At 50.9% G+C, this 23,117-nt stretch overlaps 1 protein-coding gene across 1 annotated transcript; it reads left to right on the forward strand.

The window, feature by feature from the left end:
* Positions 1–526: 526 nt before the first annotated feature.
* IGF2 (insulin like growth factor 2) lies at positions 527–18,566 on the forward strand. The gene is made up of 4 exons (XM_054390573.1): positions 527–682; positions 8,232–8,370; positions 17,362–17,528; positions 18,324–18,566. The coding sequence occupies exons 1-4, from the start codon at positions 527–529 to the stop codon at positions 18,564–18,566; spliced, it is 705 nt and encodes a 234-aa protein (XP_054246548.1).
* Positions 18,567–23,117: the final 4,551 nt, after the last annotated feature.

Here is a 23,117-nt window from a genome sequence, read left to right on the forward strand (position 1 = left end):
CCGGAGCGCCCTGCCTGTCTCCTCGCTCGTGGGGCAGGCAGCCGGGAGCAGCGGGCAGCCAGGCTCAAGGCAAGCAGCCGGCCCCTTAGCCCCGGCCAGCGGGACGCAGCCAGTACACACCAAAGTGAGAGCCACCCAAAGCAGGAGGAGAGAAGAAGGGAAAACACACACACACACACGCACACACACACAAAAGGGGGAGAAAAAGAAAAAAAGAAGGGTGGGAAATAGAGGAGGAAAAAAGAAAGAGGGAAGAAAAAGAAGAAAGAGGGAAGAAAAAAAAACCAACAACAAAAAGGAAGAAAAAAAAAAAAAAGAAAATAGAAGAAAATAAAAGGAAAGGAAAGCGCTTGCTCGCTCTCCAGAATAACGAAATACCTGATCGTGATAAAATAACATCCTCGAGCTAAAATCAAGCAGGGACTTGACACACCAAAAAGGCGAAGCGAGGAGGAGGAGGAGAAGCGAGGCAGGGCGCGGGGAAGGCGACGCGGAGCCGCGACCGCTGGCAGGGCAGGCGAGCAGCATGGCCAGCGCCGGGGCACGGACGGCCGAGCGCTGCCGGCAGCTCCCCGCCTCCCTCCCCGGCCCGTCGCCGCCGCCGCCGCCAGCGCCCACGCCGCAAGAAGTTGAGAGTGGCAGCACCGGCAGCGCTAAGGTAAGCAGCTGCGCTCCGTTCCGCGTTGCTCCGCGCCGCTCCGTACTGCCCCACCACGGGCACAGGCGGGCAAGCTCGACCGCGCTGTGCCGGGCATAGCTGTGGCATGCCGCGCTGTGGCATGCCGAATCATTTCGAGCCGTGCCGTGCTATGCCGAGCCACGCCGTCCCTCTCTGTTGTCACTAGAGGGACCCCGAGAGCCGGCACAGCCGCTGGCCGCGGGGTGGCCCCGCCGCGCTGGGGTGCGCGGGGTGTCCCCGGGGGTCCCCCCTCCGTCGCTCTTCCGCGTCCCGCTGGCAGGGACAGCCCCGCTGGCCGGTCGCACCCGCGGTTCACACATCCCCCTCTCCCCTTCCCCCTCAACTACGAATATGAATATGTGTGGGAAGCGCGGTTTGCGCGCACTTTGCGCGCCCGGGAGCGGAGGCAGCGAGGGGAGAGAGGCCGGGGCTATGCGAGGTCAGGGCGGGTTGAGCGGCCCCGGTTTGTTTGGGGAGCCAGGAGAGGCTGGGAGCGGGCACTGAGCGGGGCAGGGACAGCGAGTTCTAAGGCTTGGGAGAGCGGGGGAATGATTAAACTCTCTTCTGCAAAACACTGCGGTGCGTTCGGTCCCGGAGGGATAAAAATACAGCAAGGAAAAACAAGAGAGCGAAGCCAAAATGGAGCGAGAGTTAATGGTTGGCATGTAGCCTTCGACTTTTGTGTGATTTCTGTGTTTTGTTTTTTCTTTTTCTTTTTTAATTTTTTTCCCCTGTTCCTTCCTAGTTGCTTTTCCCCACAGTAACTGTTGTAAGAACGCAACTTGGAAAGGTTTCCGCACTGCTGAGCGGTGGGGAATTGGGGCACATGGGGAAACTGGGCTTGAGCCTGCCGGTACCAGCAGCTGCGGCTGCCTCACCCCCAGCCAGTGCTCCTTGCGCAGGGTTTTTCTGATACGCCAGGTCTGGCGTGGAGCAATCCAGTGTAAAAACAAGGTTTGTGGGGGTGGTTTCCACCAGGCACCTCGGGAGAACCGCTGCTTTCAACCCCTGAGGCAAGGCTTCCAATACAGAGTCCGTAGCGTTCTTCCCAATGTTAGGATGTACTTGGGAAGCCAAGGCCTGGTTCTTTTTGGGTTTATTTGGTGTCAGGTTGTGTGTGTGGTTTCCTTTTGCTTCACAGGGTTCAGTCTGAAGGGTGGGTTTTTTGTTGGTGTTTTTTATTATTATTATTCCTCCTCCTGCCTTGATTTAGAGGAGTGGAGTAGCCTGGGTCGTGAGGTTTTGTGAGGGTGACTTTGTGCTAAGGACATCTGGAGGGATAAAACTGACTGACACTTCTGAACTGAGCTTTGCTGAGCTGTTTTGGACCCAACTTGACAATTTTGGTGGGGGTGAATGGGTCAGAGCTGTAAATCTTGCTCCATGTTGTCGACACCCACACAAGTTCACTCAGCCTTTCAAAAGGGGCTATCCCCGGCTTCTGTGAAAATTCATTAAGGGATAAAAGATTTGACACCCGCGGGTCCCCTCCCACCGCCGCATGAAACCGGAGAGCCAAAATGTGTCTGCGTGTGTGTCCCTGGGCTTTTTTCTTTCTTTTTTTTTTTTCTTTTTTTTTTCCTCCTGACAGGTGATCCGTTTTGCAGCCTGTCTGGAGGGCTGCTTGCTGCTTTGAGCAGGCAACCCGGAGGTGTCAGTGCGCAGCTGCCCATTGATTCCCACCGGTCTCGGCACAAGCCCCACTTGCCTCACGGAGTGCGGGAGAAAAGCATTTCTCCACTTTTCTTTTTTTAAATAAAGCAAACACAGCAGGTGAGGTCTTATTTATAGAGGGACCGAGGAGTTGGTGTGTGTCCAGCAGTGCATATGAGCACTATAAGTGGCCCACCCTTTCCCTGCTCGTGTCCTGGGACTGACCTCTCCTTCTTTGGCTTGTCTTTGCTTTTCGAGGCTGCTGTGTGTTGGAATGGGGCAAGGAGACCCTGGCCTCCCTCCACACGTTGCTGTGAGGGGTCAGCAGAGAGGGGGGGCACCAGGGAGGGGAAGAAATCTGCTTTTGGGCTGCAGCCTGGCTCTGAAAGGGTTAAAGCTGCTCTGCCAAGACATAAAGCAAGTTCAGCGTGTTGTGGGAATATCACTTGCCAGTAGACTCCAGTCACCACAATTTCTGATTTAACAGCTTAACTTGCTGTTAACTTTCCCTGATATACTCCAGGTTTTGGACAGGAATGCAGAAAGGAGAGAGGAACAATAAAGAAAGGAGTTAAGTGAGGCTACTAAAATGGACTTAAATCCCTTCACTGGGTCCTGCCAGCTGTCTTTAGAAGAGTTAAGCAAGATTGCATTTCCTTTTTTTTATGCAATAAATCAAATGTTTCTGGGCCGCATACCAAAATTTGTGCAATACATTCTTACTCCCCAGTGGGGTGAGTAAATGGTACTGAATACCCCATTCACCTTTTTCAGCTTGATTTTTCCACAGCTCTGGTAGGTCTTGCTGCTGCGGCATCACGAATACACAGACACGGGGTGCGGGCAGCCCTTCGCTGCCTGCTCCAGCATCGATCCCTTGTCCCACAGCAAGGGGAGGCAGGTGCCACTCCCCCAGGCAGAAAGGTGACCCCCGGTGCAGGGTGGGGTGGGTTGCTGGTGGGGATGAGCAGTGAAGACAAAAAAGTGAGGGCTAAAAATAGCAGGAGCATTGCCAACCTCAGCCATATGAATGTCATGCGAGCCAGGTGCCAAGAACCAGGAGGGTGTTCTTTATTTTCTTTCTTTCTTCCCCCCTTCACCCTCCCCCCTTCCAAGCCTGAGCTAAGCAGCAAAACTCCTGCTCCTGGATTGGGTTTATTTGCCTGACAGCTCAACGGTCCAAAGTTTTGTGTTTTGGAGCTTGCTTCTTCCAAGCTGTGGGTTGGAAGTCTCCTCCTTTCTCCTTCAGATGCACAGCAAGGCTCTTCTGCAGCCCAGCGTGCGGCAGCAGTGCCTTTGAGCACTGCTGGGCAAGCTCATCCCTGCCTCTCTGCCCAGGATGCAGCCTCTTGGGTGGTTTTCGGCTGCCAAGGCACCTGCCTTTCTACTTGGCACCTTGGGGTATCGTGGCACGCTGCCCTCCATGAGGTTGCCCGTGGGCAGGGGTGGCATTCGCTTGGCACATGTGAGGTTGGCACACGCCTGTGTCCTGCCTCTTTGGGAGAGCCGTGCTCCAAACCCGATCAGCAGCCTGCTCTCCTGGGGCTGCTCACCCAGAGATAAGATGCTCAGCATCTCTCACAGGCTGTCACTGGAGTGGTGAAACATCAGTCTGCCTGCTTGTATTTTGAGAGAGAGGGTGGTGCAGGCTGGGGTTTTCCCCTCCTGCACACACGCCACTGGGTTTGGGCTGGTGACTTTTTGCCCTGCAGTTTTCTCAATGCTGTGTTGCTCTGCAAAGAAGAGATTTTTAAATTTTTAATTTTTTTTTTTTAAATTTTTTTTCCCCTTTACTGTCCAGATCCAAATTTTGCAGACTGGGCCATCTGTCAATTCCCTCCTACGTTGTTCTGTTCATATTAAATTGTAATGAAGGCCAGACTGAAGAAGGAATTAGGTCAGACAGGAGGTTTAGTCTCCATTTTTGGGGAGATATTTGTTGCCCAAGAGAAGCACTGTGGTTTGGTTGGCTCAGCTTGAGTTTGGATGCAAGAGATGCCTGAGCTGTCCTCTGAGATTTGACAACTGGGCCTTGTAGCATATTGTGGCCCCTTGGACCCTAGCTCCCCAGCAGCTGGACAGAAATTGCCATTCCAGCTGATTTTGCAGCAAATCCTGAAAAAAAAAAAATTCTGTAACAGCCTCAGGCTCTGCTGCAGATCTGCCCTTGGGCTCACTCCTGACATGCCACAGCCACTCCGTGGGGACCTGCTCTTTTGGTGTGTCCCAGCTGGATGGGAGCTGTTGAGGGGGGTTTGGAGATCTCTGGCTATGAGTGCAGGAAGCACACAGGAGTGCCAAGGCAGCATCAACATCCCACTAGTGACTAGACTGGCTCCAGCAGCTGCCTGGCTATTTGTGAGGACCTGAGGAAACCAAAAGACACAGACTTGAAGGATGGAATGCCAAGAAGACACTCTCAGGGCAAGGAGAGGTCAGGAATGGACTCTGATGGTTTGTTTGAGCCTCTCCTGAGCTGAGAAGGCTGCTTCCAGACACAGGTTATGAAGAGGAGCTTCAGGAGCAAGTCTCAGGGAGGTACTGGTCACCTATGCAACCAAGAAATCCCTCTTGAATCACCGTCATGCAAACTGCCTTGTACCAGTTACATCTCACCTCAGAGAGAAAAACTGAAGGTTTTTCCAGCTGTCAGTGTGAATTTATTCTTGTCCCACAGGGGAGAGGGCAGTCTCCATCCCCATGCTTGGACTAGAAACCCAAAGCAGTGCTGTCCCACTTTCCAGCAGAGAATGAAGGCTCAGAGGGGTTGATAGGGCTTAGACTCATGGTGCTGAGCAGGATTTGGCCATGACAACTGAAGCCACATGCTACCTGTGTTCATGCCAGGTTGTGGGCTGCTGGGTACCCAGCCATGCTATGCCACTCAGTTGTAGGGAGCAGCACTAGCTTTGGGAGCTGTGGCAGGGTAGATGCAAACTCTCCTGCATGGAAGGAGCCGGAGGGAGGAAGAACCAACTGAAAAGTCATTGGGATGCAGTGAAGCAGTGATGGCTCCCTGGCAGCTTGTCTAGCCTTTGGGTGAAGCCTGGGGGCTTTTCCTCTGCAGGGTCAGTTGGGCTAAAGGAGGAGGGAAGAGCTTGGGTTGGGTTGCGGCTCCAGCAAGCTGGATAGAAACTGCAGCACCAGGTAGTAAATAAAGATGCTTTTTGCTTTGCTGCCTGGTTTCTCGTTACAGGGCTGCTGGAGGGAGCAGGGAGACGCCAAGGTGACAGCAGTTGGAAGGGCTGGTGGCTGATGCCTGGGCAAAGGGGCACTTCATTGCATATAGCACACCTCCACCTTAGCCCAGTTCTGGAGGACAGCAGCAGGGCGGTCCCTGTCCTTGTGGCTTCAGGGGGAATTCCTGGATGGAGTTCTGGGATGCATGGGCACCCTAAAAGCTTGCAGTGGAGGCATGGAAGGCTGCTAGGGGCTCCTTGTGCAGGCTGTGCAGCAGTGGGTATTTTCTGAGGAGCACAAGTTTTTTTCTACATGAGGTATCAGGTCTCCCCAGCATCAGATATCGCCCTGCCAACAAAAAGAAAACCCTCACTCTCCCCTTGCTTCAGAGCCTCTCACCCCTTTCTTTAGACTGAGCATGGAAGAAAAATGGTGTTTGTCACTTGTGCCACCCAGCAAGCCTCTTCTGGGGGGCCAGCCCTGGCTTGAGGGTGGCCAGCATGTAGCCTCCTGGTTAGCCACAGTGCTCGCAGCCAGCAGGAGTCAGATTGGGGATGGAGGGATTGTTTGTGTGTCCTGAAATCCCATGTCAGTGACTTTAACAGCAGCTGGCTGGCACACATCTGTCACCTGTGCAATGAGCTGCCAGTGCTACCTGCACCCTGGGGACACCAGCAATTGGGAACTGCATGGAGGAAAAAAGTTCAAATTAAAAAAAAAAAAAAAAAAAAAAGGAAAATGAGCAGGAGCATTGGTCTCTTGTCAGTTGGAGATCCAGCTGCTGATGCTGCCACACCAGGGACATGACTCCAGCACTGAAGGTGATGCTGTGAGGCCCAGTAAACACCAGTTGGCCACTTGACAAAACAATCGAGGTGACAAAACACTGAAGCTTGGCAGTGTGGTGCAGTCACAGTCCCATACCACCCCCCTGCTCCTAGAATAACACAGACCAAAGCCCCCACAGTGCACCAAAAGAACTGCTGCTACTGGAAAAGCTGAACCTGGTCCTATCACTTGCTGGTGTGAACCTGGTTAGTTCCCAGGGATACTGCCTCTCCTGCTCAGAGTCCTGGAGGGGTTTCACCAGCTTGCTGATCTCTTCCAGCAAGATTGGCATCAAAGCTCTTGCAGTGGGGGATGCCCCTCTGCAATGCACTCATCTCTTGCAGCCTCCCACTTGGCTTTTCTTGGTGCTGACCAGGAGCTGGGCAGAGCTCTGGACTTGCAAGCAGGGTGTACTTCTAGCAGCAACGGTTTGAGCTATGTGGTAGTAAAAAATTGGTAGCAAGGGTGGCTTTATTGCTGTCAGGGCTGTAGAGGGCCCCCAGGGGAGCTGGGCTAATTTCCTGACTGCTCTGCAGACTTCCCCCGTGACCTTGGGCGAGTCACTTAATCTATCCTGGGCTTCAGCTCCATCTCCCAGCATCCCGGGGCGGGGGGTGGGGGTAAGGTAATATTCATTAACTGATATTATTCTCGAGCTGCCTAGGTGCTATGGTGATGAAGGCTGGCTGTGAAACCCAGCATGGTGGTTGAGCGTGAGCAGGGAGAGGGGAGGCTCTGCTTGAGATGCAGCGGTGCCCCCGAGCTGGCTGCTGTTTTGCCACATTTCCCTTCATCATTTTGAGCTGACCTGGCTGGTTGCTGTTGTTGTTTGGCTGGAGGCATCCAGTGGTGCTCATCACTGAAGGACTAGAATTCTTTGAGCCATCCATGGGCTTTGCCTCATCCAGTGAGGCAATAGCAGCCTTGTTTTACACCTGCAGAAGCTGACGCGGAGGTAAAGCTGTTTGCCAGAGCCGAGTCAGGGGAAATCTTTGGGTTAGTTAGCAAATATCCAGGGAGTTTCTTTTTTAATCCTCCACACCAGCTGATATCCCCTTGGCCCTCCCTGGTGATGCCTCAGGCATGTTTTCCATGGGACTGTTCTGCTCCTGAGGGATGGCTGCTTGATCCCAGCTCTCATCAGCAAACACTGCTTGTGCAATCTACCCCTCGATTGCCCCAGGCTCTTGCATGCCCTGGGGCAAAGGCCACTGCTCCCTGGCAAAAGCCAGCTTTCCTCAAAAGCAGCTCTAGGACAGGTCGAGGCTCCATTTGTGTCTGAGTTGGAGCAATGTGTTTCAGGTAGGGCATGCAAACTGGTGAGCAGGAAGGAAAACACAAACACCTGATAATAATTGGAATTATTTCCTGGGTAAAAAAAAGGGGGAGGGGGGGATGGGGAGGGGGAAATAAATTTAAGAAAAATGAAAGAAAAATGAAAGAAAATAAATTAAAAAAAAAAAAAGAGCAGAGGAAATAAAATGTCTTTCAGAGATCCACTGAGGTGGATGGAAACTGGTGAGCAGGAAGGAAAACACAAACACCTCCTGATAATAATTTGAATTATTTCCTGGGTAAAAAGGGAGAAGGGGTGGAAGAGGGGATAAAAAATTGGAAGAGCAGAGGAAATAAAAAGCCTTTCATAGGTCAGCTGAAGTGGGGTTTTCCAATAGAGAAACTGCTTCAATGCAAACATTGCCTGAGCAGAGTGAGGGTGAGCGCAGGGATCTCGCCACAGCTCAGCACCGCTGGTCCTTCCCCACAGCATCCTGACATGCCCGGGCATCCCACCCCAGGTGTGCTGCAGGCTGGAGTCACTCTGTGGGAGGGGTGGCAGAGAGGGGTCCCTCTCAGCAGGCTCACAGTGCTGTCCTTCCATCCCCAGGTGCAGAGGATGCTGCTCCTGCTACTGGCTTTCCTGGCCTCCGCGCTGGATTCGGCGGCGGCGTACGGCACGGCGGAGACCCTGTGCGGCGGAGAGCTGGTGGACACGCTGCAGTTCGTCTGTGGGGACCGGGGATTTTACTTCAGTAAGTGCTGGGCAGCAGGCAGGCTGCTGCTCCCACCCCACACCTTACTTCAGTGCAGCTGGGCTGGCAGGGAGTTTCCATCACGGTGCTTTTTGCGATTGTCTTGAGAGTGGTGGTGAGCCAGGAGAGCAGTGCAAAAGGCGATGTCCTCAGGGTGACATGCACCCACCTCATGCTGATTTTTGGGACTGTCCAGTCTCCTAGGGAAACTGGATCCTGCATTTCTCAGGAGGGATGTGGACCTGTTGGAGCAGGGCCAGAGGAGGCCACAGCAATGATGGGAAGGCTGGAGCCCTTCTGTTGTGAGGACAGGCTGAGAGAGTTGGGAGTTGTTCATCCTGGAGAAGAGAAGGCTCCAGGGGAGACCTTCTTGTGGCTTCTCAGTCCTTAAAGGAGCTGATCAGAAAGCTGGGGACAGACTTTTTGACAGGACAAGGGGTGATGGTTTTAAAATCAAAGGAGAGTAGATTCTGATGAGATGAAAGGAAGAAATCTTTTATCCTTGAGGATGGTGAGATGCTGGCCCGGGTTGCCCAGATGCTCCATCTCTGGAACCATTGTAGGTTAGTTTGTTTGTGGCTCTGAGCAGCCTGCTGACTGCAAGGGGATTTGGCTAGATGACCTTTGAAGGTCCCTTGCAACCCAAACCAGTCTGTGATTCTATGATTTGATGCTTGGGAAAGTTGAATGTTTCTGGAGAGCCATAGGTGGTTGGCTTATCAGCAAAATGAGCAAGTCATTAAAACACTGAGGGTCTTGGCTCACTTCTGAATGTGGCCCCTGGCTTGTTTTTAAACCTTGATGCCCTAAATGCTGCGTCCTGAGAGCAGGGAGGGATCTGAGTGCTCAGCTTTCTGGGTAAGCTTTGCTTGGGTACAGCAACAGCTTATAGGCTCCTCCCAAAATATGTTTAATGGCCTCCTGGCTACCTGCTGGTGAACCTGTGGTTGAAGAGTGGTGTCTTAACCTTTGGCAGTGCAGCTACTGCCAAAAAAACCCCAATCTTCTTTTTGTCTGTAGGGTGCAAGTGACTTCAGGACAGTTGATTGGAGTGGGTTTTCCACCAGGATTCTTTGGGACTTTGGACTGTTTGCACTAGCAGTACAATGTCTTAGCTGGTAAACAGGGAGAAGGGATAAAGGAGTAGTGATGGATGTTCAGTAATCTGTGGGTGCCTTGAGTGTGACACCTTATTTTGGTGTTTTGGTCCCCTGCTCTGCTTGGGAGAGGGAAGCCTTTGTGTCTTGCTGTCCACTGAGGGCTGAACTGCAGAGTGACTGACTACAGAAGAGATGCAGAACGAAATCAGGGGGAAGAGGATGAAAGTAGCAGCTGCACATGGTGCTGTGCATTTGGCAGTCTTGCCTCTGCCTTCAGAAAGGGAATGAAAAAGTCACTTTGCAGTAACAAGGTGTTTTCTGGGGTAGTAGAATTGAGAGCCAAGATTCCTTCTCCTCCCAGCATGCCTGTCCTGGGAATAGGCTGCTGCAAAGTTAGGAAATGACCCTCTATGTCCCTTTCCAACCTGGATGTCCCTTCCCAACCTGGTTGTTGAGCCAAACTTGGCTGATGCTGCCTGCTGAGGTTGGTCTGGGAGAGACACAGCAATCTCACCTCCAGCAGCAGCCAGGGTTTAGACTGGATGGCTTTAGGGAGGCAGTTGGGCTGCGGGTGGCCCTATCCCAACTGGCCGGCAGGATGGGAAGAGAAGGCTCCAGGGAGACCTTCTTGTGACCTTTCACTGCTTAAAGCAGCCAATAAGAAAGCTGGGGACAGACTTTTGAGCAGGGCCTGCTGTGACAGGACAAGGAGGGGGGATGGTTTGAACTAAAAGAGGCAGATTCAGACTGGAGACAAGAAAGAAACGTTTGACACTGGCCCAGGTTTCCCAGAGAGGTGGTACATGCCCCATCCCTGAACCACTCGAGGTCAGATTGTTTGGGGCTCTGAGCAACCTGCTCTATTTGCAGATGTCCCTGTTGAAGGTCCCTTCCAACCCAAACCCTTCTATGATGCTATGTTTTCATGCCCTACCACGTGTTGTGTGCAGGCGACACTTTTAGTGGCACCCTGGGCGTGCTTCCTTCCTCTTGCTGAGCTGCAAGGGTTGGCACATCAGCTGCCCTTCCTCTTCTCCTTTCCTGCTTCCACTTTCCTGAGCCACTGAGCCCTGTGCTGGAGCTCAGCTGAGACAGTGAGTCCAGGGCTCACTGGTGCAAAGAGGAGGTGAGCTCCTTTTCTACTCCAACACCTCTTCCTCTCCCTCTCATCTCTCCTGTAGTTTCCCTCCTCTCCCTCTCTGGGGATGAAAGGGAATGGGGCTTTTGTTTTATGGACAAACTGACCTCCTTTCACCTCAAATAACCCAGCAGCCCACGCCAAAATAAAAACACTTTTTGGAGGCAGACAAGTCTCTTGGTGCCAAGTGCCCAGCCTGGTGCTTGCAGAGGGATTCTTGAAGCCTTTTATTTTTTTTTTTTCCTTTTTCTTTTCCCCCCTCCCCTGTCCTCTCCTGTATCACCATTCTTCTTTTTGAATCTTTCTGGAGAGCCCAGGTGCTGGGGGATGAAGCAAATCTCCCTTGAGTCTCTTTAATCTCTTTAGCTTCTGACCACCCTGTGCCATGCAGGGCTGAAGATGTTTGGGTGGTGGCTGCACTTTAATGAAGGGTTTGGACATCTTGAGCTCACCTCATTTTTTTTGATCTACCTCCATCAACTGACCTCATAAAGTGATTAATTCACCTGACCCTATTCATCGTCACTCCTAAACCCTCATGGCTACACTGTTGTCACCATATAGGCTCGATAGGCCATGGTTATGTTGCATTATCATAGTTTTAGGTCTTAAAACCAGGCTTGGGATTGTCCTGAGCGCTTATCGGCATGGGATGTGTGACCTGCTGAGTAAGTTGCAGTCAGGCAGTCGTTCATAGGGAGGTAAATGACTTGGTCATCTTTGGCAGAGGTAGGTCCCACTCATTGGGGAGGGGGGTGGTGTGAGTATTCAGCTGGTAATCTTAGAAGACCCAAAGGTGGCATGGAAATCCACTCCTGGTTTTCTGCTGCAGCAGTGGTTTAAGTACTTAATCAATGCTCTGCTCTTGGAAGGGAGCACTTAGCTACCGGAGCTGGCTCAGGAAGGCAGCACTGTTTGCATCCATGTGAGGGGCTGCAGAGTGCTGAGCAGGTTTCACCCCCAGCATCTGGCAGTCTACACTGAAGAGAGTGCAGCCCCTGATAACCAGGATGTCCATCTGTCCACTGGCATGGGAAATGAGTCCCAGCCCCCAGATGCCCTTGGAGGCATCGTGGCTTGCAGGTGCTTGGGGCAAGGATGCCAAAGCTGCCTCCAAGAGCTAGGGCTACTAAAGAGCTGCACCAACTGGGACAGGAGCTAGCCGTGCTGTGATTACCTGGTCATAGGACACAGGGTGGGCATGATGATGCATACCAAATGCCAAGGGTTTGTTTCCTCATCCTCACATCCCAGAGGGTGCCTGGGCAAACTGCAGGTGGAACTGTGCATGCTTTGCTCTCCACCTCTGCTGTGGTTCCTTCACTCCATGACTTTTTGAGGCTTTTGGGGTTGGTCCGCAGGTGCTGGCAAAGTGGTGGCATCCCACTTTGGGTGGGTGGGTGACACCTCTTTCCCTGCTCCCTGGTACTCAGCTACGTCCTGTGGAGGGATGCTGAGCACAACCTTGAGTGAAAAAAGGTGGGACAGGTTGAGGTGAAGCCCCAAGCCTCGAAGTCGCTGTCATGCAGTGCTGGTGGGGAGGGGAGAAGGGGCTGCAGGGGGAGAGGCGTCCAACTTCTCCGTAAACAACAGCTCCTGTTTCCTCCTTTCCAACAGCTGATAAGAATTTAGCTCTTTGCAGCCGCTTGTGCTGACAGGGCACATTCTTGTGCGCCCGCCGCTCCTCCGAATAATACTAGGAAAAAGCAGGGGGGAAAGTGCGGTGCCGGGGTGGGGGAGGGCCAGGCTGGGGGCACTGGGACGGGGCCTGGTGCCGCACAAAGGCCCCCTTGTTGCTCCTGACATTCCTGCGACAGGGGCGCGGGGAATGTTTACACCCAAAGTCCCCTTCCACTCGGCTTGCCGCCTGATTGACCGGAGCAGAGGGGACCCGGCCAGGGTGGCATCGGCACCGCGCACCCCTCCCTGCAGCATCCTGGTACGGGTGGGGGCGCCAGGAACAGCAGTATGGTGATGCCAGGGAGGGGACCCTCTTGTCCTTGCCTGGCCAGTACCACCACTTCTATTGTGGAGGCATAGATGAGCTGCAGGTATGCAACCTGGGTTCTTCCAGGAGTGGGTTTGGCTTTGCACCACTGCTGGGTTGCCCAGCTTCTCTGTGTCGGGATAGCCTGCTGCTGGAAGGGAATAATCCCAGGCAGCTGGAAGACTGCACTGCTGAGCTTTGCATTGCCAGGCTTTACATCACTGGGCTTTACATCACTGGGCTTTACATCACTGAGCTTTACATCACCAGGCTTTAGGTCCCCAAGTTTTACGTCAACAGGCTTTAGGTCCCCAAGTTTTACATCACCAGGCTTTAGGTCCCCAAGCTTTACATCACCAGGCTTTAGGTCCCCAAGTTTTACGTCAACAGGCTTTAGGTCCCCAAGTTTTACATCACCAGGCTTTAGGTCCCCAAGCTTTACATCACCAGGCTTTAGGTCCCCAAGTTTTACATCACCAGGCTTTAGGTCCCCAAGTTTTACATCACCAGGCTTTAGGTCCCCAAGCTTTACATCACCCAGCTTTAGGTCCCCAAGCTTTACATCACCAGGCTTTACGTCCCCAAGCTTCATGTCACTGAGCTTTACATGACAGGGCTCGGCCCCTCAGCAGAGCGGTGGGAGGTTTTGGTGGAGCGCAGTCTGGGGAGCAGAGAGCACAGCCATTCATTGGAGGCCCGGCGGAAGCACACTTCCTTGGGGGGAGGAGGCCATCGCCACGATGGGAAGCGGCTCGCGTGGCCCGGCGGCGGCGCCCCAGCCCGCACGGCTCTCCCCAGCGGGTAAGGGACTGCGTGGCAAAGTCCTCTCAGGGTTTGGCAGTGGTGGTGAAGCAAGATGCCACCCATGGGCAAAAGCCAGGAAATTCAACCTTTAGTCCGTGCGTAAATGGTGTTGTGGAACAAACACTTCTCCCAATCCAGGTCAGCAGCGATACGGCTGCTAACCAGCGGTGTTCTGGCGTCTCACCCCTGGCTTGCTGTCTCCAAGTACTTTCTGGGTCTAAATCCCTGTTTGTTACGTTTGCCTGGGTTTTTTTTCCTGAACTAACTCTCCCACAGAGGATTGTATTGGCATTTGGAAAGATCCGTATGGACAATTATGTAATGGGAAATGTGTCCTATTGGACCGTGGCAGCAGAGCCAGCAAGGAGAATGGGAACGGCACACAGCAGCTTTATGCAAGAGAGAAAGGGCAGCGTGCTGGGGCCAGGACCATGAATGTGCTCAGCAGCTGGGCAGCAGCAGTGAGCAAGCAGGGAGAAAGGGACCTTGCCACCATGGGTTTCCCTTCCAGGAGCTCCCCTCTGCAGTGTCATACCTGAGACACTGTGATCTTCGCTCCCACGCTACAAAGTGCCCTTGGTAGCAAGGTGGCAAAAATGGTCCCACTTTGCTCGCTGCTTTTCCCTTCCCTCTTCTTTCCAAACAAACACAGAACTGCAAGTGGGCAGCTTCTCTCTTTGAGAGGAGACATGTAACCTTTCAAACCCTCAACTTCTCCCCACACTGTGCATGTCATCACTTGTGCAACCTTCTGTTCAGCAGGAGTGTGAACACAGCCCTCTGGGGATGTGCTAGCAAGAGGCGGGGGACTTGAATATTTTCTCTTTTCCTTCTGGTCTCTCCTTCTACCCATGCTCGGGATCCCTCTCTTCACATGCAGGTTTGGGCACTGGGGTTGATAGGGGCTGAGCAGGGGGTGTCTGTGATGTGGGGTGTTGGTGGCAGTGTGTGTCTCCCATGGACCTCATTGGCCGTCATATGAGTATAGAGGGCAACAAGAAGGTGGCCTCAAGCTGGCTCCTCTCACCAAGGCAATCCTTGGGCTTCACTGCCTGGATTGCCTGCCTCACTTGTAGGGCTGTGGGCACACAGCACACCTGCCCTGCCCTCAGAAGGAGGGCCCTGTCCAGTGTGGTTATTGGCCACAAATATTTATACAGAGAAAATGAACCTCGAGGCTTTCCCAAGAGGAAAACATCATTTTCACCTTCACACTGGGCTAGGTAAGGTCATGCCTGAAATTTTCCCAGAGAAAAAGGAAAAAAAGAAGGGTGGTGGCACAGGAGGAGTGAATGTGGAAAACAGAGATTGGGGATTGGACTGGATGATCTTCAAAGGTCACTTCCAACCCCTGCTATTCATTGAAGTAGAGCATTTGAAGAGACTCCTGGGTGGGCTGCATGGTAATAGTCAGCTGTCCCTGTGCCCTGCATCCTGATGTTATGTTTGCTCTTGGGAGCTCAGAGTGTGGTGGCAATGGACCATCATGGAGCAGAGAGCTCTTAATGCTGGGAACATGGAGCAGGTGCCCTGCTGCCAGGGCCTGTAGCAGAGCCCAAGGGGAGGTAGGGTCACAGGGGTTTTTCAAGCCAGCATTGCACACATGGGGCTGTGGTGCTCATGCATGTTTGCATTGCATACCTGTGGCTGCTCTTCATGTCTGGGGTTGTACTCCAAGCACAGAGAACTCCTGTGCTTTGCACTTTGTGCCAAGGCACTTTGGATGGGCACCCTGTTGGGATACACCCCATGGGAAATTAGCCTCATAGAATAAAATCATAGAGTCATTTTGGAGGGAAAGATCTTTAAGTACATTGAGTCTGACCATTATCTGACTGCCAAGTGTGGTGCTAAACCACATCCCTCAGCACCACATCTCTGCATCTTCTAAACATCTCCAGGGATGGGGATTCAACCACCTCCCTGGGAAGGAAGTTTCTTCTAATGTCCAACTTAAACCTCCCTTGGTGCAACTTGAGGCCATTTCCTCTCATCCTATCACTTGATGCTTGGGAGGTGTGACCAATCCCCACCTTGCTCCAACCTCCTTTCAGGGAGTTGTAGACAGCCAGAAGGTCTTCCCTCAGCCTCCTTTTCTCCAAACTAAACAACCCCAGTTCCCTCAGCTGCTCCTCACAAGACCTCTTCTCCAGACCCTTTATCAGCTTTGCTTCCCTTCTCCAGACCCATTCCAGGACAATCAATGTCCTTCTTACAGTGAGGGGACCAACACTGAATGAAGTACTCAAATTGGTCAGCACCTGGCAAGCCAGGGCTCTTAAATCTTCACTAGGGCCAAATACTTGCTCATCTGCTTCATTCAGAGTGTGGGCAGGGGATGGTGGGTCACACACAGGGGCCAGTGTGGACAATTTTGTGTGTTCCCACAGGCTGGTGGGGGGCTCAGCATGGCCTGATGGTCAGAGTTGGACATTGTGCTTCAGTTTTTACCACGCTCAAATTCTCCTGTCTGGAATGCTGCACTGGATCCTGTTTACAAGGTGCTAGCCCCTGCTGCCCCTCCCTTGGAGCACCTTGTACTGGGATGAGTTCCTCATGGTGCTGACCCCACCACAGCACAAGTGTGGAACATTCCACCTGCAAAAGTGCAGAGAAATTCCTTTCATTTTGGGCCAGTTTGTGTTTGGGAAGTTGCAGTTCCCAAGCAAATTTGTTTTGCATCAGGAATTCAAATTTCCCCACTTCTTCTCTTTCAAGAGGGGGAGGACAAGCAGTCAAACTGATATAAGCTGCTTTCTGGAGGGCTTTGTTCATCGTTGAGCTGCAATATGAAATGCACTTGGTCTTTGCTGCACCGAGCTTGGACTTTTGCATCCTTCTGCTGGCAGAAAGGGGAGAGGAGCCCTTATTAAAAGGTTAAGTTTAATAGCTGCTCTTGGCGGGGGCAGGAGCCTGTGTTCTTTCTGCAGCTGTCTCAGAGCTGTCCCATCTGGTAGAATTCAGCTGCCTTTGGTTCGCTTCACCTGCCTGAGCCTTGACCCAGCAGAGGGAGGCTGGCAGCCGCAGTGCTGTGCTGCTTCTCTCTAATAAAACCTGCTTGGCAGGATCAGCATTGGAGATGTTCACTGTCATTGGTGCAGTGATGGCATTGGACTGGGCCTGAGCTTCCTTGCCTTAGCTGTGCTCACAAAGGTTGACTATGCTGGGGGTAGAGGAGGGGAAGAAATCGCCACCTTATCAAGTATCTTTAGTTGGTGCCCCATGCACGTGGAGAACCCAGTTGGTACCAACAGCATTTGTAGAATCATAGAATTGTTTCACTTAGAAAAGACCTCGAAGATCATTGAGTCCAACCATCCCCAGTTGGTATCAACAGCGTTTGTAGAATCATAGAATTGTTTCTGTTAGAAAAGGCCTCGAAGATCACCGAGTCCAACCATCAACCTAATACCACCGCGGCCATTAAACCATGACCTGTAGTGCCATGGCCACACGTTTCTTGAACACCTCCAGGCCTGGTGACTCCACCACCTCCCTGGGCAGCCTGTTCCAATACCTGACCTCTCTTTCACTAAAGCATTTTTTCCTGATAACCAGCCCAAATCTCCCCTGGCACAATTTCAGGCCATAGTTTCATGGATCTTGGGTCACACCCGTGGCCAATGTGGACCGTTTTGTGTGTTCCTACAGGCTGACTAGGAGGTGGGGGCTTGGCATGCCATGATGAGCAGTGTTGGACATTGTGATTCCAGTGCTCACTTTCAGTATTTCCCATGCCCAGAGTCTCCTGAGTGGGGTGTTTGGGACAGTCTTAATGTGAAACTCCCCCAGTTTGTGGGTGTGGGTTGGTTGGTTTGGGAGAAGCCCTCCTGGTTTTGAGGAGCATTGATCAACCAGTCTCTGATAGCTGATGGAGAGATGCCTGCAAGGTGCCGTGGAAGGGAGGAGAGAGAGGGTCCAGTCCATGTTGGTGCCTAACAGCAAGGTCTCTGTTGTTGCAGGTAGACCAGTGGGACGAAATAACCGGCGGATCAACCGGGGAATTGTGGAGGAGTGCTGCTTCCGGAGCTGTGACCTGGCTCTGCTGGAAACCTACTGCGCCAAGTCCGTCAAGTCAGAGCGCGACCTCTCCTCCACCTCCCTGGCAGGTCTGCCAGCGCTCAGCAAGGTATGGCATCTCCAAAATCAGTGGCAAGAGATGGGAAGGCCATGGGTGGGAGAGAAGAAACCTCAGCTGCAAGGGCTTTTCCTTCTGCAGAGCCTTTGAGAGATGGCTGCTCTTGGCCACTCGTGCCAAACACCTTGCAGAAAGTCAGCTTTTAATAAGGTAGGGGACTAGGGATGGGTTAGGTCATGGAACTATACATTGGTTTGGGTTGGAAAGGGCCTTTAAAGGTCAGACAGTCCAACCCTCCCTGCAGTAAGCAGGGACACCTGCAACTCGAGCAGGTTGCTCAGAGCCTCCTCCAGCCTGAACTTGAATGTTTCCAGGAATGGGACCATGCTTCCATGGGATGGATGGAGCTCAAAGAGGTGAACAAACTAGAACACAGTAGGTTTCACTTGAACTTAAGGAGGACTTCTTTACTTTGAGGATGATGGAGTGCTAGAGAAGGCTGCCCAGAGAGGTTGTAGAATCTCCTTCTCTGGAGAGATTCCAAAGCCACCTGGGCACTGTGATCCTGGGCATGCTGCTGTGGGTTACCCTGCTTCAGAAGAGGGGTTGGACTGGATGATATCCAAAATTTCCTTCCAAGCTCCCTCTGCTCTGGAGACTTTAAAACCTGCCTGGACACGTTCCTGTGCAACCTGATCTAGGTGAACCTGTGTTAGCGGAGGGTTTGGTTTAGATGATCTCCAAAGGTCCCTTCCAGCCCCTACCATTCTATGATTCTACGAACCCCCATTTGGAGGGTGGGCAGGCTTGCGATCAGGCTGACCTTGGTATCCTTTCCCCTTGCAGGAGAGCTTCCAGAAGCCCTCGCACGCCAAGTACTCCAAGTATGACGTGTGGCAGAAGAAGAGCTCCCAGCGGCTGCAGCGGGAGGTGCCCGGCATCCTGCGGGCTCGCCAGTACCGGTGGCAGGCGGAGGGGCTGCAAGCAGCCGAGGAAGCCAAGGCTCTGCACCGTCCCCTCATCTCCCTGCCCAGCCAGCGGCCCCCGGCAGCACGAGCCTCCCCTGAAACGGCTGGCCCCCAAAAATGAACCCTGAGCGGCCGTCTTGATTTTTGATCTCCCGGGGGAGGGCCGGAGGACTGGCAAAACCTGACCCCCAAGCCCCTCCATCCCCGGGGCCGCCGAGCCGAGAAGCGGAGCGATATGGGGGGGGGGGGACCCTCACGCCGCTCCGGCCCCAACCAAACAACTGACACAGCAAGAAGGGGACGGCAGCGGCGGCACCGAGCAGCGTCGCTCCCGTGGCATCATCCTTTCGGGGTAGGGGGGGAGGGTTGTTTCATTTCCCAGGCCTATTTCGTGCCCCCAGTATTTCCAAGCCTGTACTTGCAAAGGGACAGTTTGGCACTTGAACTTTTTTTGCTGCCGGGCACTGTGTGACATCCCCCAGTGCCAATGCCTGAAGACAAAAGAAAGAGCAAGAGGGGAAAAAAAGAATATGAAGTTAAAATTTCTTTTTAATATGTTTTGTTGTTTTTTTTTTTTTCTCAAGAAGAAGAGTCCATTCCGTGTCTTTCTTGACAATAAAGTGAAAAAAAAATTAATTAAAATGGGGAGAAATGTTGAGGAATGTAATTTTTTCACCTCATTCCCACCCCCAATATTTTCTTCTTCTTATTTTTTTTTCTTTTTGTTTCTTTTTATTTTTTAGGGTTTTTTTTTGGTGTTTGGTTTTCTTGTTTTTAGAACTTCCTTTTGCACCTTTGAAAGAAAAACTTACCTGAGAAAGAAGTTCCGAGGAGCCCCCATCTGCATTCTTTTTTTGTTGTTGTTGTTGTTGTTGTTGTTGTTGTTGTGTGTGTGCTTCATTACAAGATTCCAAATCGACTTGCACCTTTTTGAAGTCATCGATGACGTGAGAAAGAGAGGAAGAAGAGAGAGAAAGGGAGAAGAAAAAAGGAGAAGGGGAAAGAAGGAGAAAAAAAAAAGAAAAAAAGAAAAAAAAGAAGTGAGCTGATGCTCACTTTAAATGGAGGAGGCGTCTGCATTGCACATTTGCCACGGATTTAGTTGATTTATATATATAATATATTATATAACTTTTTTGGCAAAAAAAGCACTATTTTTATGGGACATTTTGTGTAGTATCTGAAGAGGGATTGTAATGTTTAAAATGTGTTATGGTGCTAAAGTAAGTTGGAAGGGAAAAAAAAAAGAACAACAAAAAAAAAAAAGCCACAAAACACCCAACCCAGAAATAGCAAAGGGGAGGGGTGGGGAGGGAAGGACAAGATAGAGAATACTGAACTTGAATTTTTTTTTTTTTAGCTTTTCGTTTTAGGAAAAGTGTGATAAATGTGTTTCTTTTCTCTTCTGATGAAATATAGCTTGGTCATGACCATATGAGCTAGTTGGCTGTTACTCATGTACACAGATGCACGCACACACAGAAGTACATCCACACACATCCTTTCCTTTTTTTTTTTTTTTCTTTCCATTTTATTATTTTATTTTATTTTATTTTTTGGTCGTCGTCGGTTGAAAAAGAAAAAAAAAAAAAACAAACAAGAATAACAAAACAAAGAAACACCACCCCAAACCGAAACAAAAAACCCCAACAAACCACAAAACCACCGCGATTTAGTCTCAAAGGGAACTGTTGTAGAGACAAACGATTTTGAAGGCTGAAGGTGTTTGCTAGTTACAGCTCCAGGTCCTGCTTCTGCACAGTCCCTCCTTCCCCCCACCCCTGGCTGAGGACCCACTGCTTCCTCCCTGCCCTGCCTCCTTGCTGGCACACAGGATGCTCCAGGCTGAGTGGGTGGGTGGGCAGCCCCAGCCCCAGCCCCAGCCCCTGCAGAAGCACCAGGTCCACGTCCACCACCTCCTTTTCCTTCTCTTGCCCTTTGCGTCCTTCTCGCCGGCCACTCCATGTCCCCCCACTCTCCTCCCATCGGGCTGAGGATGAGGAGGGCTGCACCCGGGCTGGGACCTCCTGTACGGGCTGGGGGTGGGGAAAGGCAAATCTGTGGCTAGAGCATCAGGATTGGGTGAGGGGATGGGTTTGAGAGGTGGGCAGAGGGCTGTAAAATAGGTTGGTTTTAAAACTATATATTATCTGTCTAGGAACCATAAAAAGGGGGGGGAATCAATTACATCTCCCTATGATATACTCTCACTTGCTAATAAAAATGGGGACACTCTGTTAACCAGTTCTGTACTTGCTTTGTCTTATATATCTCTACATTTAAAACATAAAAAACAAAAAAAGACTACTTGAATTGTATTCTATTTCGTGGTTTGGAGGGGGAGGGGGGAGGAGGGCTGGGGGGAAGTCTGGAGAGGGGGAGGATTTTAATGTATAATCCTTTTGTTTGTTATTACCTTGCAATGTTGAGCCATGAAGCCTTTGTTTTAAAAAAAAAAGAAAAAAAAAGAAAGAAAAAAAAGGAAAAAAAAAAGAAAAAAAGAAAAAAAAAGAAAGAAAAAAAAGGCACTGCAATACACAACAAAGAAAATACTTTATTTATTTTATTAAATATATATGGAAAAGAATGAGAATTGGTCCAAATTAATGGGGGGGGAAGGGAAGGGAAGTGGGTGGGGAAGGCAGAATAAAACAGAGCAATTGCAAATAGACTTTTTTTTTTTCCCTTTTCATGTGTCTTTTTTTTTTTTTAAAAAAAAGGAAACTTAGTTTTTATTTTTTAAAAAGAGAAGTAAAAGCTTTCCTGGATGCTTTGTACCAAAAAAAAAAAAATGGAAAAAAAAAAGAAAAAAAAAAAGAAAAAAAAAGAAAATCTGTTAAGCAAATAAATATCCATCCAGAATATGAAGCCTGGCTTTTTTTTCTTTCACTTTTTTTTTTTTTTTTTTTTTTGCTCCTGGGGGTGGGGGTGGGAAGAAGGTTACACCAAGCACCATTCCTCTTGGAGGACTGTGGTGTTGCACCTCTTTTTGGGGCTCAAATCTGCAAGCGAGGTGTGAGTTGCCCTTAAAACACTACCCTGATACCTCAATCCGAAACACAGCTCTGGAACCTCAACCCTGTGAGGGATGATCCCCAGACCTGCTGAGTAAATAGGTGCCCAGTGACATTTGGGGTTGTTTCCCCAGAGGCTTGTTGGGATTTGCAGAGCTTTTCCTGGTTTGGGCTGTTCTCATGGAATTGTTATGGTTGGAAAAGAGCTTTTAGATCACCTTTAGAGTCCAGCCTTCAACCCAAAACCCCTGTGGCCGCTAAACCATGTCCCCAAGTGCCATGTCCACAGGTTTCTTGAACACCTTCAGGGATGGTGACTCCACCACCTCCCTGGGCAGCCTGTCCATAAAGAAATTTTTCCTAATCTCCAACCTAAACCTCCCCAGGCACAATTTCAGGCCGTTTCATCTTGTTCTATATCCTGATATTAGGGAGAAGAGAGAAAAGCCAACTCCTACAACCTCCCTTCAGGGAGCTGTAGAGGGAAATGAGGTCTCCCCTAAGCCTCCTCCAGACAGAACAGTGCCAGTTCCCTCAGCTTCTCCTCATAAGACTTGCTCTCTAGACCCTTCACCAGCTTTGTTACCCTTCCCTGAGCACTGACAGCTGGATGGGAGTTGAAGATGCACCAACAGAAAGAGGAAGAAAAAAAAAATCTGTCTAGGTTCTGCTTTTTCAGGGTAGACAGAACCTCTCTGAAGTTTTTAGGGATCTTGCTGAGCACTTTTCATCACAATGGACACCATGATACCACTGTGCACCAGTGCAACCCAGGGGGTAAAATACTACTGATCCAGTTTGGTAACATCCCTAACCCCCAGGAGCAGGCAGATCCTACACTGTCTGCTTAGTGCCCTGGCATGACCAAGACCTATCTCTTGCAGTGGGATGAAGGGCTTGAGTAAAGATGTCACTGAGCCCCAGCCTCCTGTCTCACACCATGTGAGCTGGAACATATCTTCCACCTTATGCACTTAAAAATGGTTGTTATAAACCCTTTTCTTTCTAACTTTTGCAGTAAGCAAGAAAAAAAAAAACACTTTTTTTTTTGAGTTATTCCTCCTGGGATTTCTGAGGTTTATTGGAAGGGTTTTTGCACAGATGCAGGTCTGGGTGCTTCCTTTGGACTCATACTTAGTTGCAGGTGGAGAAGCATGTGTGTGTCTTCCTGCCCCTGTACCACCACCCACCACACACCTTCAGTTTATTTTGTGCTAAAATGTGAAGGCTGAGGACCAACTTTCTCACAGCACCTGGTGGCCTTTGGGAGCTTTGATTCCTTCCTGCTCTTTGCTTATGCACACTACTGTCATGGGGGACATTTAGAGATTATTAATACCCAAGCAAAACTTTAGCTAAGTCTCTTGCCTGTATTCTCCAGAGAGCAAAGCAGTGGTGCTGGCAGCACTGTAAGTAAGATGATGCTCTTTCCAAGCTTGGGTTATCTCTAACCCCCCCATTCTGCCTTATCTTGTTGTGGGTGACCAGAAGGCAAGAGCAGAGCAGCTTGGCTTTTTGGATACTAGGAGACTGTTTCTACCCTTTGTCTTGGCAAGAATTGCCTTTGCTTGCAAAGAGAACCTCGAGCAGCCACAGGGACCTCTGAGCCTGGTCCTGGCGAGTGGGTGGGAGACTGGGTGAAACTGGACCTTTGCTTG

The sequence above is a fragment of the Indicator indicator genome, chromosome 21 (genome assembly GCF_027791375.1).
Source record: "Indicator indicator isolate 239-I01 chromosome 21, UM_Iind_1.1, whole genome shotgun sequence".
NCBI lineage: Eukaryota > Metazoa > Chordata > Aves > Piciformes > Indicatoridae > Indicator > Indicator indicator.